The sequence below is a fragment of the Octodon degus genome, unplaced genomic scaffold (genome assembly GCF_000260255.1).
Source record: "Octodon degus isolate 3935 unplaced genomic scaffold, OctDeg1.0 scaffold00069, whole genome shotgun sequence".
Taxonomy (NCBI): domain Eukaryota; kingdom Metazoa; phylum Chordata; class Mammalia; order Rodentia; family Octodontidae; genus Octodon; species Octodon degus.
Genome location: NW_004524645.1, coordinates 2,305,846 through 2,324,325, shown reverse-complemented (window position 1 = coordinate 2,324,325; position 18,480 = coordinate 2,305,846). Strand labels below are relative to the sequence as shown.

General features: G+C 40.4%; 1 protein-coding gene across 2 annotated transcripts in view; it reads left to right on the top strand.

Moving 5' to 3' along the window:
* The window catches only part of Arhgap6 (Rho GTPase activating protein 6), a 626,968-nt gene that overhangs the window by 306,513 nt on the left and 301,975 nt on the right, over nt 1–18,480 (top strand). Inside the window, exon 1 of one of the 2 annotated variants that reach the window (XM_023719549.1) lies at nt 8,469–8,697. The exons of the other annotated variant lie outside the window; for it this stretch is intronic. Coding sequence (XP_023575317.1) covers nt 8,653–8,697 — 45 coding nt within the window. The 5' untranslated portion in view covers nt 8,469–8,652. Of the gene's footprint in view, nt 1–8,468; nt 8,698–18,480 lie in introns of those variants that run through there. 2 annotated transcript variants of the gene reach the window in all.

Here is an 18,480-nt window from a genome sequence, read left to right as displayed (position 1 = left end):
TTCCTTCCTTCTTTCCATATAATTTGCATACCATGCAATTCACTGATATAAACTGCAGAGTCACTTTTAGCACATTCCAAGTTATGAGCCACCATCACAATAAATTTTAGAAAATTTTCTTAGGCCTAAAATATTGTACCCTTTAGGCCTCAACTTCTTAACCTCCAATCTACCTGTGATTTCTGTGAATTTAATTGTACTGGACATTTCTTTTAAAGGGAATCATATACTACACGATCTTTTCTGACTAACTAGTTTCCTTCAGTTAGCACCGATCTTCCAAGGCCCATTCATGGGGTGTCATGGAACACTCCATTCGTATGCATGATACCTCTTCAAATCATGCATCCGTCTTCATGGCTTCCTTCAGCTTTTACAAACTGATTTTCTTTTGTTCTTTTATTCAATTTCACTGCAAAAATGGGATTTACAGCAATGCATACTGAGAGCTTAGACATTGTCATATCTGTTTTGATGTACGAAACAGCCTTCTTTTGTTTCATAACTCAGACTTTCCCATCAACAATAGGGAGCTAGTGGCTGATAGCTTCATGTTGCCAATGTGGAAGACAATAAATTCTTTTCTGGTAAGTAGCTTTTCAATAGACTCTTAAGGGCTTTTCCCTTTGGAAATTCAAAAGGAATTGTGATCTGTGTAACTTACATATACACTTGTCATTTCTTGACATGTTAATGTGAGAGAAAAAAATCCTATTGTTTTGAAAAATAAAATATAATGAAACAAATTATTCTAAGAATTTTGATATGAGTCATGTATAGCATTCTATTTTACTTGTAGTCACAAAGAAAATAGGAAGAAACTTAACAGAACTTTAAGAAAATGTAACAAGTCCCTTGACAGGCTATGGGTTGCGTTGCATTGGCGGCCTCACTGTTGTGTTCATTTCTTCTTCAGTGGCTGTGCACACATAGGATTTTTGCATGTTAGCCATTCAGTTATGGATATTTTCTACCTTCTTTTTACATTAAATTCAAAGCTTAGGATGGCTTCCAGCACTGACTCATTAGTTATGGGACCTTGGTCTAGTCACTAGACTAAGGACAAACCTTTCTAAGCCTCAGTTTCTGCACCTTCTCATCATATTTAAAATTCTTGAACTGTGTTGCCTACACTGTCAGTCCTGATGTTCCCTAGGATTCTGATTCAGCATGCTTTGGGGAGACTCTTAAAGTAAATTTCTAAAAATCTATTTCCAAGTGATGCTGATGTCAATGCCCCTGAAGACAATATTGTCCTATATTCTGATTGGCCATTTTCTAGAAGATTTTAATCTTGTCCTGCCTACTGCTGAAAGGCAAGAGAAATCTTATGTTATTTCCAAGTAATATCTTTCCGTGTGTGTGTGTGTGTGTGTGTGTGTGTGTGTGTGTGTGTGTCATGAGTGTGTGAATGTGAAGGAAGATGCCCAACTAAGTTGCAATAATGAACACGTGCCAGTCTGATGTTTAGATTCTAATTTAGTGGAAATATCTCAATAAGAACCATTTTGTCCATAGAGATTTTGCTCACTGATATTTTGAGCCAGATCACCTTTTGCTCTGCGTTAAAGGGAGCCTGTGCTGTGCACTTTAGGACCCTGAGCAGCACTTTTGGCCTCTGCCCCTGGATACTGGTAGTAGCTTTCATGACTTCAACTTCCAATAACGAAAATGCCTCCACATATTACCAGAAATGCCTGAGGAAGGGGGTAAATTTACCACTAATTGGGAACCAACTTCATAAAGCATTGTCTCAAGGAAAAATACTATGAGAATTAGGGGTGGAACAATTTCTTTTGATGGATTCCTATTACACATCAATTACAGAAGTCTTTGCAAAAGCACTGGTGTTTATCCTTTGTGTGTCAAGCATTCCTTGAGAATCTGAAACTCTCTAGTTCATCCTGTCTACATTTTGGATTAATGGGATACAGATAGGTTAAGTGTTTTGGCAGGAGAAGGATATTTTCTTTTATTCTCTTCATTTTATTATGCTCCTGGCATCAAATTCTTAACATCTGCCTTATATGTTCTGCTACTTATCATAATCACAAGATAGATTTATTGCGAGGAGGGTACCATTGCATGTGAAATTTCTCTGAAGCCTCCTGACACCAGAGTAAGGCCAAGTGTCACCATTTAGAGTATCATCAAGCCTCTAAAGGCCAGGGAGTTTTGAGCTTACACCAGGAGTTTCTTTGGACAAATAGTCCAGTGCTCCAAAGGGCTCCTCTGAAGCTGTCAGTTGTGATCCCACAAATGGCCAACCTATCTGTTTGTGCTCCCACAACATACCCTGTCAGCTGGATACAAGTCCCAGGCTCAGCCCCACTCTTCTGCTCTGAGGGAACTTTCTCCTTATTTTCTTCAGTGCTATAAGACATAATTTACTGAAAGAAGTTATGCCATGGATGGGAAATATACTCCTACTAAGTAGAAATTATTAAAAGATGAATTCCCTACATGTATAAAATAGTTTAAGCCTCAAACCTTTAACTTTTATGTCCACACCATTTTTTGTTGGGTGCTGTTTTATGCATTGTAGGATGTTTAGCAGCATTCCTAGTCTCTATGCATTAGGTGCAAACACCACTTCTCCAAATTACTGACAGCCCTGAATAGCTCCAGAAATCACCAAGTTGCCCCTTGAAAAAATGGAAAAATCATCCTCATTTGAAACTACTGGCCTAGGAGATATGAGGAGGGGTTTTGACAATCTAATGAATGAATCTGATTTAACAAAAGAGAGCCTCCATTTTGAAATATGCTAATTGGTGTGTACAGATTTGACTGTAACTTCCATTTTCATACCAACTCCATCACTTATCAGATGAGAAAAACAAGTTAATTACTCTCCTGAATAAAATGAAGATAATTATGCTTTCCTCAAATCGTTGTTCTGAGGATCCAGATTTGCTGTATGCAAAGAGCCCTTGATGTAGGTGCTCAAAAAGTAGTAGAATTGTTAACCTTTGTGATAATTATTTTCCCACCTCCAGTGTTTTCATTGCCATGGACACTGTTCAGGCCTTATGCTCTTGAAACACCATGCAGATGAAAGAAGGCTGGGGTTTGAGGGGTAAAGGCAATAGACTCGTATTTGATTATGGATATAAATGTAAAGCCTTCTCAATTCTCAGACTATCATTTGGAAAGTCATAGCTGGAGGAACTGTGGCCTCTCCTTTTTTGCCTAATGACCCTTGAATAGAACATTTATTTTAGAAACATCTCTCAGTGGGCACTTTTTAAGGACATTCTCCCTGCCTCCCTGGCACTGGGTAGCAGTTCTCCAGTGAACATCTCAAAATCCTAAGAACAGGACAAAGCAAAGATATCACGTAGAACCTGCGGCAACCTCCCCTGCTTGGCTACATTCCCTACCTGCCTGGATCATCTCATTTCCAGCCCAACTGATGCATAACCCCACAGTGCTCTGTGTTCTAAAGACTGAAGCCATAGACAAAAAGGTCACAGTTAAGCCTGGGCATATACCTTTCTCCTCTCTGTCTATCTCTGTTGTTCCAGACACTGTCCTAGGGACCACAAGCTATTCCATATTTACTGGTCTTGGACCCAGATCTCTATTTGGCTTGACAGTTATCTTTTTAATATCCTGGGAGAAAGGAATAGGGCCCTTTGTCAGATCCTTGGATCTGTCCTAGGGAGTTAAGAAAAAGGGAAGAAATTCTAACTATAGAGCAAGATGGCAGCTCCCGAAAAAAAAAAATTAGTGACAGTCTTGCTGATTTCAGGACCCCAGCAGGTCTGGCAGGCCTTTCTGCACTTCCAGGAGACATGCAACTGTGAACAAGAAAAGGCCTTAGCTACTTACCAGCTCTCTTTCCTGATTCTGGACTTCAGATTCCCTTTGTAGCCCCATGCAAAAACCTAAAAGAAAGTCACTCTAAACTATGTTCAGCCTTTATATAAACTCAGTTCAGTCTATTTATATGACAGTGTAAATAAAGATCTTAATTAATACAACCCATTTGGAAAACCATGGGGACTATGTAACAGTGTTGGAGATATGCATGCTTATGACCCAGCAACTCTGTTTCCAGGTTTGTACCCTACAAGAAGAAGTGCACATGTGCACAGGAGATAGATGCAACAATGTTCAGTCTGTATGGTTCTCATTAATTCAATATTGGAAAGAACATAAATGTCCACCCACAGTTAACACAAATACCATTAACGATATATACTGGAATGGCAGGTGGCAATGGAAAGGACAGCACATACATACCGCACAGATGAAATTTAGAACATAGTGTTGAGCAAAGGAAGCCAGATATCATATAAGCATACTTACAGATCCATTAATAAGTAGTTAGAAAACAGCTAACACTAAGCTCTAGTATTTATGGATGCACAACTTCCACAAGTGCAGTACTACGCAAACGGAGGTGCGTTTTCCTCTCCTTGAGCCAGGAATCATTTGCCAATGTTTGTAGAGTCTGCATTGTCACAAATGGTACAGAGGGTTTGAGCCACAAGGAACAGTGAAGTCATGTCCTTTTCAGGAAAATGGATGGATCTGGGGGAAACCATGGCAAGCAAAATAAGCCAGACAAAGATGCCAAGTTCTGCATGTTTTTGCTCACATGTGAAAACAAAAAATAGCACCTGAATGTAGAAGAGGGATTACTAGGGAAGGGGAAGATGACTGTGGGAGGGTGAGCGAAAGGAGAGTTAGTAGCGGGGAAGTAGACACAGTCAAAGCATGATATACACACATATAGAAATATCACAGTGAAACCCACTGACTTGTTATTCCTATGCATCAATAATGACTAGTATCATAATAAATAAAGGGCAATGTCTACCACTGGTAGGTAGGAGGGTTTTTAATATGGCTGTTTTGGATGTTAGCAATATTTTACTCTTTGATCTGGGTGAAGGTGATGTGGGTGAAATGTTTCATAATAATTCATTAAATTACATATTATATATTATTAAAATTTTTATTTGAAAATTTTTAGATTGCTCTAAGTCCTGGACTAGCAGTTTAATAGGATGGAAAAGTGTGGGCCCTGGGACTGGGGGAGCCAGTTCCCCACCTAAGAGATTCTCATAGCTATTCTGTTAATAGAGATACAGCTGGAACTCCAAGAAGGGCCTTGTCCTCTGATCATCTCCTAAACTATGAAGTTGAATTTCCCTTTCTAAATTTAATTAACATTTTCCTGAAAAAAGTAATCACCCTTGGGTTGGCATCAATTGTGGAAAATTCTAACTCAACCTAAAGGCAGGCCTAGTGAACGCAAACAAGGATTTTAATTTAAATGCTCTGGGAGAAAGGGCAGCATTCAGTTCTGACACTATTGTAATATTTGTGGACAGGAAGGTGTCAAAATTCTGCTAATGTGACACATATTCTTTTAGAGGTGATTCTTGGTAGAATCACCCACACAGATTATTTTCCAATCCCCTCTAGAGAGAATTATGATGAAAAGATAAGTTTTTCAAAAGAAAAAAATATTAATCCAAAAGAGAATGTTAACCAAGCAGCATTTATAACCAATGAATTGCATGGATTTCAGCTCTCTCTGCAGTGAAATTTTACCTGGTTCTTCTCTCTTTTGTCTCTCTGTTATATGCTAATGATCAAACCTGAATTTGAAACCTTTATGCCATGTTAATATATAGTTCAGTCTAGAACAATACATGAACATCGTGTTCACTTAAAATTATTTACTGAGTATGTGCCTGGGATAAAAAAGAAATAACATAGAAAGGAGACTTGGAAGTAGAAATGTGCAAATACAAAATTTCAACTGAAATGGTGTTTAAATATACTCAAATAGAAATAATGTGTGGAATTTAGATGATTTAAGATTGAGGAGATCTCTTATGTTCTTCTGTACAGATCTTTCTATTTCCTTCCTGATTTTTAAGGCTTCAGCAAATGGACTGTGAATTGAAGGGCTGGATGAGTCATTATGAGGTGAATCTAGGAGTTCTGTTCTAGGGACTGACATTTATTTTCTTACAAGCTTTGTCTAGTCTCACAAAACTCTTCAAACTCAGAAAAAGTATTCCCATTATCTTTAACATTTTCATGACAACTTATCAATGGCACTTTAGCAGGAAATACACTAGAAGACAGAAGACACTCCTAAAATCTAAGTGAGTGATGGATTATTTTTGCCTTACGATAAAATCGTTTAGTGATTTAATACATTTTTAAGGGTGAGATACAAGCAAAATCTAAGATGACTCAGTTTTAAGAAATGACTTACTTTGGGGTAATGATCAGAAAAGACTCTTGTAAAATTCTGTATCATTTTATTTTTTATTCTTTTTAAAATAACAAAAAGACTTCTGTAAAAGTTTTGAAAACCCAGGAACTCCCATATCGTATTGTTTATATGTGTCAGCAATGTAAACATTTTCATAATCAAAGGAATTTTTCTTTTTGAGAGGATTAAAATGATTTAGGGATGCAGCAGAAAAACTATTAGTAAGGCTTAGGAATTTTGCATTTCAAATAGGTCAAGGTGAAAAATAGGTTCCTAAACTACTCATGTCAAGGTTCTTGCATCTCACGTGTTTTCCTTAGGTTCCCTGGCTGTAATTCTTTGGAAGATTGCCAAATGACAAAGGTTGTGGTGGTTCTCTGCCTTGTTCTAAGGGTCTTTGAGAACTTTGTTTTGCTGCTTTCAGTAGAAGAAGGCAGAAGGAAATACAGGATGCCGCTGTGTCATTTCCCTAGCTCTACCTGGACATGTTTCAGAGCAGGGAAGGCCTTCCAAGGGAAACAGGTAGATTGCTCTCCACTATGGCAGAGAAAAGAGACAGGGCAGAGTAGCACGTGGGGGGAACAAAAGACTTGGGCAAACAGTACAATGGCCTTTCTTTTAGGACAAACAACCCTTTGGCTGGAAGTTCCTGTTTTAAGCAGGGTGTTTGTTGTAAATTTATATTTTTTTTACTGCAATATAAAATACACATAGTGAAGGGTGAAAATTTTACCAACATAAACTATGTTGCTCAGAGAATGTTTATGTGTGTGTGTCCCTTCAGTCGCTTCCTACATCCAGATCCAGTTCACCTAGAAGTTTCTCTGGTCCTTCCTTCCCAGTGAGTGCACTCCACTTCCACGACTTGGTAGCCACTGTCAGACTTCTATCACTATGGTTCATTTCTCTGCCTATCTAGGTTTGGAACTGCTTGATCAGAAGGTAGGCACAGAATCAACCTTAGAAGGTAGAACATACAGTTTCCCTTGCAAATGAACGATCATGGGATTATATAGTGGCAGAAAAGGGTTCCTTCACCCCTAGCTTTATATTTGTCCTGCTGATTACAACTATGGTGTCAATTGTAAAATAATTGTATGCCAAGCAAATGGTCCAATTCAATGAAATTTTAAAGGTTCAAACACAGGGACAGCAGTCTTTTTCCCCTCTCTCAAGGCAAATCAGATACACAGGGGCATCAGAGAGCTCAGTACAACAGAACCCTAAAGAACAGCTATAAATCACCCCTAAACTCCTCTTCTCCAGTCATCTCTCTTGGGCTCAAATTATTTGACTGTGTAGATCTGCAGTCTCACTCTGGTCCCAGTCCCTTCCTTTGTTTTCAAGCAGCTCTTGAGAGGCTGCACATGAGTCCTCCAATGCCAGGACTCAGAGGGAACTTGGCTATGTTTTACAAGGTGTGTGAAAGGACAGATTTCTGTGAGGGGATTTCAGAGGAGAGACCAGTTATAGGCATTACTGTGAACCTCCACTGTGTTAAAAATGATTTGGTTTACTTGGCAGCGTTTGCAGTTACAGTATATAGCTCTTGTATTTCCAAATCTTTGTAATACCGTTTTCAAATTTGTATCAAAGAACTAAAACAGAAAGCAGCGTTGCCAGCACTGTCCTCGGCCTGCACCCTCGCAGTACAGACTCAGGTCCAGCCTGGCTCCCAAACAAGTCCCCTCGTTCCAGGAAATTCTCCAGGACTTCCCCTTCCAGCAGAGTTCCCCAAACTGCGTGGGTACTAAAACTCGGTTAGCCCTAAGTGGCTCCATCCAGCATTGCTTAGTCCATCTCTGTCCCGCCCTCTCCCAGAGTGCCCGAGTTTGAGACTCGCCCAGAGGAGGGCTTTCCAAAATCCTAAACTCAGCCCTTCCTGGGACAATGTTCCTAATCTTCCAGCGCCAGGACCGCATCTCCTGCAAAGTTCATGAAAGTCTCTTGGAAACCCAAGCTCTCCTCCTCGCTAAAGTCCCAGCCGGCCAACCACGGTCCGTGGAAGCCGGAGAGAAAAGGGGTGGCAGGAGGCGGAAGCGTCAGCCTGCCTGACACCTGTCGTGGGCAAGCTCCTCTGCTGCAGACCCCAACAGCTGGCGGCGGCCGCCGCCACCACAGGGACCCGCCAGGAGCGGAAGGAATTAAACGCCCGCCCATCGCATCAGACTTGGCCGCTCCCTCCTCCCCCTCCCCCTCCCCCTTCCCCCGCCCCCGCCTCCTCCCGGTCCCCACCGGCTCCGCGTCGGGACGCTGTGCCAGGGGAGCTTTGAACAGCGCTTCGTGCGCACGGAGCCGGGCTGGAGTTGAGGAGCTGCCCCGAAATGGCAGTGAAGTAAGGGGACCTTGCAGAGACGCCGTGATCCCAAGGCTGCGCCCAACAGTCCCTGGTTCTTCCCGGCGGGGACATGGGGGATCCAGCGCACCGCGGGAAGCCTCAGCTTCACTACGCGGTGAGTGTCCCGGGTTCGTGCATAGGCGACAGGGGGCGCCACCTGGTCGGCCTAGAAAGGGACAGTGCCTAGGTGATGAGATCTTTGGCTCTCCAGAGGTTGGGGGCGGGGGGGGGGCGGTGAGTGTACTTGGTGCCTCACCTGGAGTGCCACCTGCTTGGGAACTCAGCTGCACTACTAGCAGTCCCTCAGGGAGGGAGACCCTATCCCAGGAGCAGGTGATCCTCTGCTCCGGAGTCGCAGTTACTGTTTCCCAAGACCAGGGAAGGGACCCAGGACTGAGGACTGACTCCCGTCGCTGCCTTGCTGGCCAGGGCTAAGAAATGCGGCTCTCTGAGCTGTAACTGGGCCAGCTTCGGTCAGATGCGTTGAAAGGAGAGGAACAGAGCTGCACGGGTGACATGGCCACCTATGACTAGAGTGTGTGGCACCAGATTTCCTGAAGCAATGCCCCTGGGCTTCTCTGGTGCCTAGCTTGCTCCCTGGGTGTGTTTCCCTCCGAGTTTACAGGGGGAGAGAATGTTGACCAAAAGGAATGCCAGGGGTCTTCTATTGGATCCTTTCCCTCTCTTCTCATGGTGACTTCTCCCATCTCACAAATGTTTATTGGGGACCTACAATGTCAGGAACTGAGCTAGACGCTGTGCATACTTCAAGGAACACAACAAACAGACAAAAAAAAACCTCTTGGGGTCTGCTTCCTTTGAAGGAGTTGAGATTTTAAGGTTAATCACTAACCAAATCCAGATTCTAAACTGAGTTTACTTTTGAGAGAAAGAGGAAAAACACAAGAAGGAAGAAAAGAAAGACGTGTGAGACATGAGTACTACTTTTAAAGGTTCTAATGGCCCCTCCAGGAAGGGGACATGCAGCAGGTTTAGATTACTTCAGTCTTTGGACATTTATTTTCCACTTGTGAGATGTGGCGTTTTGAGATGAGACATTGCAGTTGTTCTGGCATCTGCTAATTTACTGAGTTTTCCTTAATACAATTTCCACTGTTGAGATTGAACATTCTGACTGCCAGTTTTAGAAACTAGAGAGAAACAGACAAGACAAAAATTTGACAAGAATCATCAATATTTATAATAAGGCAAATACAGTTAGCTGTCTGGAATTTGCAACCTCTAAAATCCACCCCCCCATAACAAAAAGTTTTTTTCCAGAAAGCAGACGATGTGGCCAAGGGTGGTAGGTAGGTCAGAGGTCTTGGAGGGCCTGAATGAGGAAAGCATCAAGAGCCCTTCTTAGGTTAATATTCCAGAACCTGTGACAGCTCTTTTTCTGGTTTGGCCCTAGTTACTTGCCTTGAAATTTGTGTCAAGTTACTGATGTTTATTCACTTTTTGAGAGACACAGGAACTTCAGAGATTTACCCTTTCAAGTAATATAAAGGGTGATTAGTTCTTTGCAAAGGTTGTTTTTGCAGTAAGAAAGCTCAGGTCTATGCTGTTTGTCCCCACTCAGCCTCTTTTTCAGATTTCAAACAGTATGCTGGTGCCCTTTTGCCTGTGAGCTCAGGTTTCTTTACACCATTCATAAGAGTGTGAGTGGGGGAGGAAGGGTGAGACTGGCTTCCATAATTTAAAAATAAAATCTGTGTATCTATTCATCGTATGAATGGCTGTTGACTCATTTGTATGAATACTGTGCATTCAACATACCATAAACATTAAAATTATTGTTTTAATTTAGCTGCCTTCCTAAAAGCACATGGATCATCATATGCATACATTTTGATTTCAGACGATAAAAAGGAAGATTTCGGGGGGGCTTTCTTGAAATTTCAATTTGAAAGAAGTCACTGGGTTCTCTGTAGTTTCTGAAGCATCTTTCAGAATGATAAGGCAGCTGTGTCCACTGCCTCATGTCTGTCCCTGGTGGAAAGAATGTTCATTATTAAGTATGACTTGCTGTTTTTTATATTAGCCTAGCCCTTGATGGTTTAAGAGCAAATGCTTCACTGTTTTTGTACTTTTCTCATTTGGGTTTTGATAATTCTAAAGATTGATTTGTCTTTCAGTGGAAACATTCCACTTGCTTTGTTCAACATGGTATTGCCCCATGGTACATTATCTCATGGTCTTGGGATATTCTGGTGTCTCTTCTGGAAAAAGAATTATCTTTCATGTGTTCTTAGAACTTTTGACTTTCTGTGAAATATAATCCAGGAATCAAGGCTTTAACTTTTAACTCCAGTGCTTTTTTTTTCCCCCCAGAAGTGATAGTGCATATAAGAAATCAACAACTTACATTTTATTCATTCAACAAGCATGTGTTGAGTGTCTGCTGGGTACCAGGTATTTGATCAGTTTCTCAAAGAGATAGTTAAATAGTGTAAATGTTAAGAAGGGTTATGGACTTGTCAGCCATCATTTAAAGTGGACATTAAATATTACAGGCAGAAATGAACACACTTAAGTAGATAAGAGCATCCCCTATTTATAAAATGTTATACTTTCTCAAAGTATAGTACAAATGTCTTCTCGTTTATCACTGCAACAAAAATTGTGTATTAGCAGCTAATGTTTTCATTCAAACCCTCCCTCCCATGGATTTCCCACTTTCACTTATAGCTACTCCATAATTCTAGCTCGGTGTTTTCTCTGCGGCCTTTGTTAGAGTTTGTGTTTTGATGTCCTCCCAAAGCAACATGTAAACAGAACTTTATCAGAGGTAGCTGAATCTAGAGTGTGCAATGCTAGGATTAAAGGGTATGTGATTACTAAATCAGTCCACTGATTAGCTTGGCATAGTTTTGATTAGGATTAAGGGTGTGGATGCCACACCTGCCTTAGGCCGGGTAATCTGCATACAATAAAAGGGACAGAATGAATCCCATCTCCTCTCATTGCTTTTGCTGCCTTGTGGGCTCTACGATCTGTTCTCTGCCAAGCCACCCTGTCTTGGAGCCAGCTGATTATGGATTGAAACCTCTACAAATGGTGAGCTAAATAAGTCTTTTGTATTTTAACTTTGGGTATTGGCTATTTTATCCTAGCAACAGGAAATGTAACTAACTCAGAATTTTGGTAACTTGATCAGATTTTCATTTTGCAAGGCCCACTCTGGCCCCAACATGAGGTCATGCTAGGGAGGAGCTAGAATATATCCTCATTTTTGGACACAAGAGAGAAAAAGATGAAGAAGTTGGCTTACACTAGATGGTGACTGGGGCAGGGGAGGTGGATTGACATACTTGGGAGATGCTTAGAACATTGAACTGTCCAGACTTAGTTTGGATGGTGTGTACAGGGTTTAAAATATGAAGGTTGCAGATGACTTGAATGCATCAGTGATTTTTCTGGTAACACTTCTAGAGAAACTGGAGGTCATCATAAAATTGCCCTCACTGTTACTGTTTTATACAAAACAAAGGACACAGTCTGAGTCAATACAGCCTCAAATCCACCTGGAAGGTTAGGCAGATTTTCTACTTTCTGGTTGAAGAAATACACAATCAGAGCAATAGAGTTCAAGGTGACACAGGTCTTGTTGGTGACAGAATCCAGAGTTTTATCCACATTTCTCGATCCCACAGTTTCTGTGAGTCATTTAGATGGTTGAGATACTTGAATGTAATTATCCCTCTCTCCATCCATGTCACAGTAACAAACTAACAATGAAATGCCAGACCTTCAGTGACCTAATGTGCCCATCTTGTGGTAAAATCACATGGCCAAATAGTTCTGTATTTTGACCAATGTAGACAAAAGTGAATCTTGAAATATCCAGTAAGTTCAGTGCCATATCATTATGTCTTTCTCTCAGGCACAAAAAAACATGGATTAAAAGCTTTGCCTGTACTTACTGGAGAGCTTAGCAGGTTTACTCTTCTTTTCTGGGATCTCAACTTATGTTAATATTCAACAATGGCAGGAGAAGGTGGATCGAATGTCTAGTATAGTCGCCATCAAAAATCCCTGGATTGAGATGATCAATTTTTGTTTCACTGGCAGGTGAAAAACTCAGGAGGGTTAGCATTGGGTATATCTTGTCCTTGCTGTGAAGGTGCCCACAACCCAGTAGGTTCTTGATGACTATTTGTTGAGTGATTTCATGAATCCTGATGGTGGAATTGAGTTTTGAGACTCAAGTCGTTCATTCTTCTCCTTTGTGCTGCCTAACCATACTTCCTGTTTGGTGCAATCACCCCACCATCTGTGCTTTTGATCACAACCTTGTAAATAGAATGTTGACTGCAACCTAGTCCACTTAAGCCCTCTAAGGAGCCTACTGGGAAGCTAACCTGCTTAGCCTCACAGAAGCCCTGTCCTCCCCAGAAAGGTTGTGGTCTTGATACAAATGTTTCCATACTGACTCTCGATGAGTGCACAATTTTGAAAGACTTGGAAATTGTTAGGTTCATTTAATAATGTAGATATGTTGACTGTGGGATGTTCTTTGCTATGTCTGAGGATGGAAAGGGCTGATCACCACTGTAGGACTGTACACAGCAGGATCAGTTATCAGGCCGAAGTGCTGCCAGGGGAAACATCTAGAAATTCAGCAGAATCTGTACTCATACATCTGGCATTTACTTTTACAAAGGCATTTTTAATATCACTGTTTGCTTATCATTTGTCTCCTCGCAAAAGCAAAACCTTTGCAACTTAAATAGGAGATTATTGAAACCCTTTATCAGTTTTACTACTTGGGGAAGCCTTTTCTAATCTCCTCCCTGTCCAGTGAGGTTATTTTTCAGCTATACTCAGAGTGTGATTTGGAGGACGCCTCTTTGGTCTGGAAGCTCCATTATCTTAGGGAATGTATTTTTCATCTATCAAACTACTCATTTAAGCACTTTTAATATTTGATAAATAGCTTGATTTTTATTGAGTGCGGCAAGATAGAAATATCAGTCATTTGAAAATAAACTCCACACTTTGTCTAGTCTTTTCTGATAATGAACTTTTTTTTTTGGCAGTTCCAAGAATCAAACTTAGGACCTTGCGCTTGCCAGGCAGGTGCTTACACTGCTGAGCTATATCCCTGGGTCATGGTAATAAACTTCTACAATTTACTTTTCCTGTTTTCCACATTTGTGATAACTCTAACCTGAATACTCTTGACTCTCAACTTGGTCATGATAGTACCAAGTCTCTTTGCTCTTAATTCCTCATTTCTCCTTCACATATATCATTGCCAAAGCCTCCCAGCTCTATAAATGATTGATGACTCCTATGTCTCATGCAGTGTTTTGAAAAGAAAAAATAGTGGAAATCTCAGTGCTTAGACCTCTTTGGCTTGTTTGCATTACACTTGGAATAATGCCTTTACCCATGACTTTGGCCTTCCAAGTCCTCCTGCATAATCTTTGCTTCCTATCGCCCTTCCTCACATTACCAACTGCCTGACCACATTAGTGTCATTTCTGTTTTGCAAAATCAACCATTTCAATGCTGCCCCAGGCCTTTGTACGTGCTGTCCCTTCAGCCTGGAATGTTCTGTGTAGCATGCTTTTTGCATCCTTCAAGTGGTAGAAAAAATGGCACCTTTGCTGAGTGTTCTCTCTGAAGTGCTTCTGACCTCACTTAGTTACCATGCATCAGAACATGTGAACCATTACCTGTATTGTTTGCATGAGTACTTGATATCACGTGATACATTCATTGTTTGTCTCCCCTAACTGGTGTGTAAGTTTATTCAGGGAAAGTTCTGAAGAATCTTTTTCTTACCATATTTTCACTGGTGAGAGCAGGCCCTGGTACAAGACAGGCACCAAATAATTATTTATAAGTAGCTGAATCTTACTGCCTCATACTTTTTACCTAGGTCATACCTGGAGTTTACAAATTTCATTCTGTCAGTTGATGACTGGAGTGGGGAGGGAGGAGACTGTACAAAATATTGCCTTCAGGATTTTACCCAAATCCTACTAAATGAGAATCTCCAAGGACCAGCTTTGCAGTCAATAATTTGCAAAAGCTTTAGAGATGATATCTGAAACCAACCACCAGTTGATTTACATGGAGGACCACTTACTACTCAAGCAAGCAAGAACTCAAATCTTATAAAAGCTAGCATTCAGCAGCAAAGCGCATTGCCTGAGAATGCAATATGATATTTTACCTCAGGTGACTCTGAGACAATCTAGTTCAGGTTTTCAGAGGTCCTTTGTTTTATAAGCTAGTGTTCATTTCAGCTGAAGCCTCAAAGGATATCAGAGGTATAGAGAAGCTTCCTCTTAATGGTGTGTTCTGGCAATATGTCCCTCGATTTATATTTTCAAAGTAACCTCAGCCTGTGGTTCTCAAACAAGGGACAATGTCTCAAGGCATTTTGGGTGGGCACACCTGGCAGGGGGTTGCCGGAGACCCAAGGTGCTGTGGAACATCCTACAATGCAGAGCACAAGTCAACAAGGAATAGTTGAAGCCCAAATTTCCATAGTGCCATGACCGAGAAACCCAGACTGAACTGTACCTTCATAGACATCAAATTCTTTAATGTTTTTGAGGGCCATTTTGTGTGGCACAGTTCACAGTACCTTATATGCATTTTGCTGCTTTTGAAGAGATGAAATTGACAAAATGTGAGGTTGCTTTGCTAGATGTGAATCACAGTTGCAAAAAGCACACTTTACACTTTTGAAAGATTCTCCTGGGAAGATTGCTGCAGTCCTTCCAGAAGCCTAGGCTTCTTGGTGTTTTGATTCTCCATTCCTCAATGCTGTTATTTTTCCTAATGTGGGTTAAAAATATTTCCTCTCTTCTCTCTCCTGTCATAGTTTAGCTGACTTCTTGATTTATTAACATCTAGCAGCCTTGCTTGGTTTGTTAACTCTACTGAGAAGTATTTGCAATACTGGTTTATTAAATATATTAGACCTGGGTCAAAAGTTAGAGATTACAATCTCCAAATGAGGAAGTGGGGAGTTCTCAGATAGCATTCATGGGTGAACATCAGATCTACAAGCGAGGAGTAAGGGTGCCTACTTCTGTCCACCCAATACTATCTGATTGAGGATACGATGTGAGTTGCTTTGGTCTTGGGATGATGCAAAATGCACTGAAAGAAATGCAACAGGAAGAAAAGAGGAGATAGTGGTTCTCCCCTCTTCTCTCTCAATCCATCAGGTTTCAGTGTCTCTCAAGAAGCCTAGAGGAACCAGTGATTAGTGGTCTGTCCATTCTGCAGTGGAGAGGATTGTAGAGGCCTTTTTTGAACTTTGTGCCACATTGCTGAATGCTAATCAGCACTGCCTGTCTTAGATTGCAAGCTACGGAGTAATGGACAAAGAGATGCAAATTTCTTACATATTAGCCCAATTTTGGATTGCAGTCATCAACATTGCCAAACATATACAATTATTATCATTTGACTTTGCCTTTCTGACTTCACTTTCAAAGACTGTTCTTTCTTGATTCTTTATCCTGATTTATTACAGTTTTTATACTTAAAAAATTGAAAGAGTAAATAAGTTCCAAAATGTACAATGGATATTGTGAAATGGGAAGAAATTGCTCATAAAGAAAAAGGAAGTAGGATGAGACAAAAGAGAAAAGAAGGAAGGGAAAAGGGAAAAAAATACAAGATAGCTATGCTACTAGTTTCTCTTAGTTAACTGAAAAAAATTTGTGGTAATATCTTTTGGAGAATTTTATATGCCAATATTTTTACTCTAACTACTTTAAAGGTAACAATACACAATATATTAACTATTGTTATTCTTCTATCATTTTGTTATGAAGTTTTGTTTTACTTTTTTCCCATAAGATAAAATAAAACTACTTTTAAATCAAATAAAACAGGGACTGTCATGAAACGTTAAATGATATGACCGTCTCTGGTTCTGCACACATGGGTGTGCATATGGGATACATCTCAATACCACAATGTTAACCCTAAAGTATGAGGCCAATACTCAAATATTGTTGTTTTGATCAGGAGTTATTTGATTCCTGACTTTCTTGAAAGATTCCATGACCCTTAGAAGTGAAAATCTATTAGGATTTTCTTCCTTTCTTGGCTCACACAGTCTTACAACTCTTCTAATGTAAAAAGTCTTGTAGTAAAATTTGAGTGTTTGTGGAATTAGCTAAATTAGATTTCTGAAGTGAGGTTTTCAGAAGAATTTGGAGTTATGGCTTTGGGCGAAAGTTGTCATGGGAACAGCAACAGAAGTTTAGATGAATAAACTTTTAAAATAGTTTTTGAATGACCCCTTTCTGCAGCTGACTAAAATATCTGGTAAAAAATGTGTCCTACTCAGTCCAAGTACAATAAAGAAGCTAACAGCACCTTGCCAGTTTGGGAAGCACCTCAACTCTATATTTCGTGAGCCAGCTTTGTGCCAGCTGGGTGCTGCTCCACACAGTTTGAGTCCATGGCTTTGTGTTAGGTCTTTAATGTGATAGCCACTTTCAGTGGACCTTGAGAGTAATCATACCCTGGCAAAGAAATGGAATGTGGAATTTGCTAGAAGAATTTGGAAATGGCAACCCATATCATTTCTGTATGTGTATGACTTTTCACAGAACCATTTGTGTTGTGATGTCATTTTGATGGCCTGACCAAAATGTCATTCTTGACTTTTATCTCAAGAGATAACATAACCCCCACTTAGCTACTTATTCACAGAGTAGAGCTCAGTGTCAGTCAAGGTCAAAACAAGAAACAGACCAGATGCTCAAAAAGGCAGAACCCAGGAATGTAGACAGCTCTAAGGGAACCTACGATGGGTGCTACAGCACCCAGGGATTAGCAGGGTGGGGGACACTGACACTAGGGAAAGGACAGTGATACCAGAGGCCTTGACTTCCACTGTCACTTGACAAGAACACCAGCAATGTACCAAGAGCGGACTGCAGAAGCAAGGTGGACTGACAGAATTTGCCTTCTGACCTGTTGACCCCTTCTTCAGCCATGTTCTGGCACCAACCCCCACCAGGTGGATGAGATCACTATGGCAAAGGTGGCAGCCAGGAAATGGAAAGGCAGAATGCTTTATTTTATTTTATTTTATTTTATTTTATTTTATTTTGGAAGGAGTGTTGGCAAAGAGTAAGTATCATCAGAAGAAAAGAGTCTTTTTTGTGGTTTGCTTACATTATGAAAGATCCTAAATTCCTAAGAATCTTGAGAACTCCCCAGTTGCTTAAAATGTCTCACCCCTCTCCCTATTGGTTATTTTACTCACCATATTTAAAAGAGTCATATGTTTTGCCAATTCCACCCATATATAGTTTACAAGCCTGTAAAGGATATTCTCATTACAAAACTATTAAAGGACTTATTCTTCACTTAGTAGATAGCATTATATTTTACATATGTATTGTACTTAATTCAGTATTGGGAAGCTCCATTCTTAATTCAGAAATATTCTGGTTTAAATTGATTGGTATCTTCTCCACTGCTGGTGGGAATGTAGACTGGTGCAACCATTATGGAAATCAGTGTGGAGACTCCTTAGAAAATTTGGACTGGAAATCCCCTTTAAACTAGCTATTCCTCTACTGGGAATTTTCCCAGAGGATCTGAAAACATCATATCATAGTGATATATGTGTACGTATGTTTATAGCAGCACAATTTGTGATAGCCAAATCTTGGAAACAACCAAGATGCCTATCACCTGAGGAATGGTTGAAAAAGATGTGTTTTTTTTTTAACACAATGGAGTATTATTCAGCTATTAAGAATGATAAACCCAAAGCCTTTATATTGAAGTGGATGCCACTTGAACATATACTCATTTTTATTTATTTATTTATTTTTTTGAGAGAGAGAGAGAGAGAAAGAGAGAGAGAGAGAGAGAGAGAGAGAGAGAGAGAGAGAGAGAG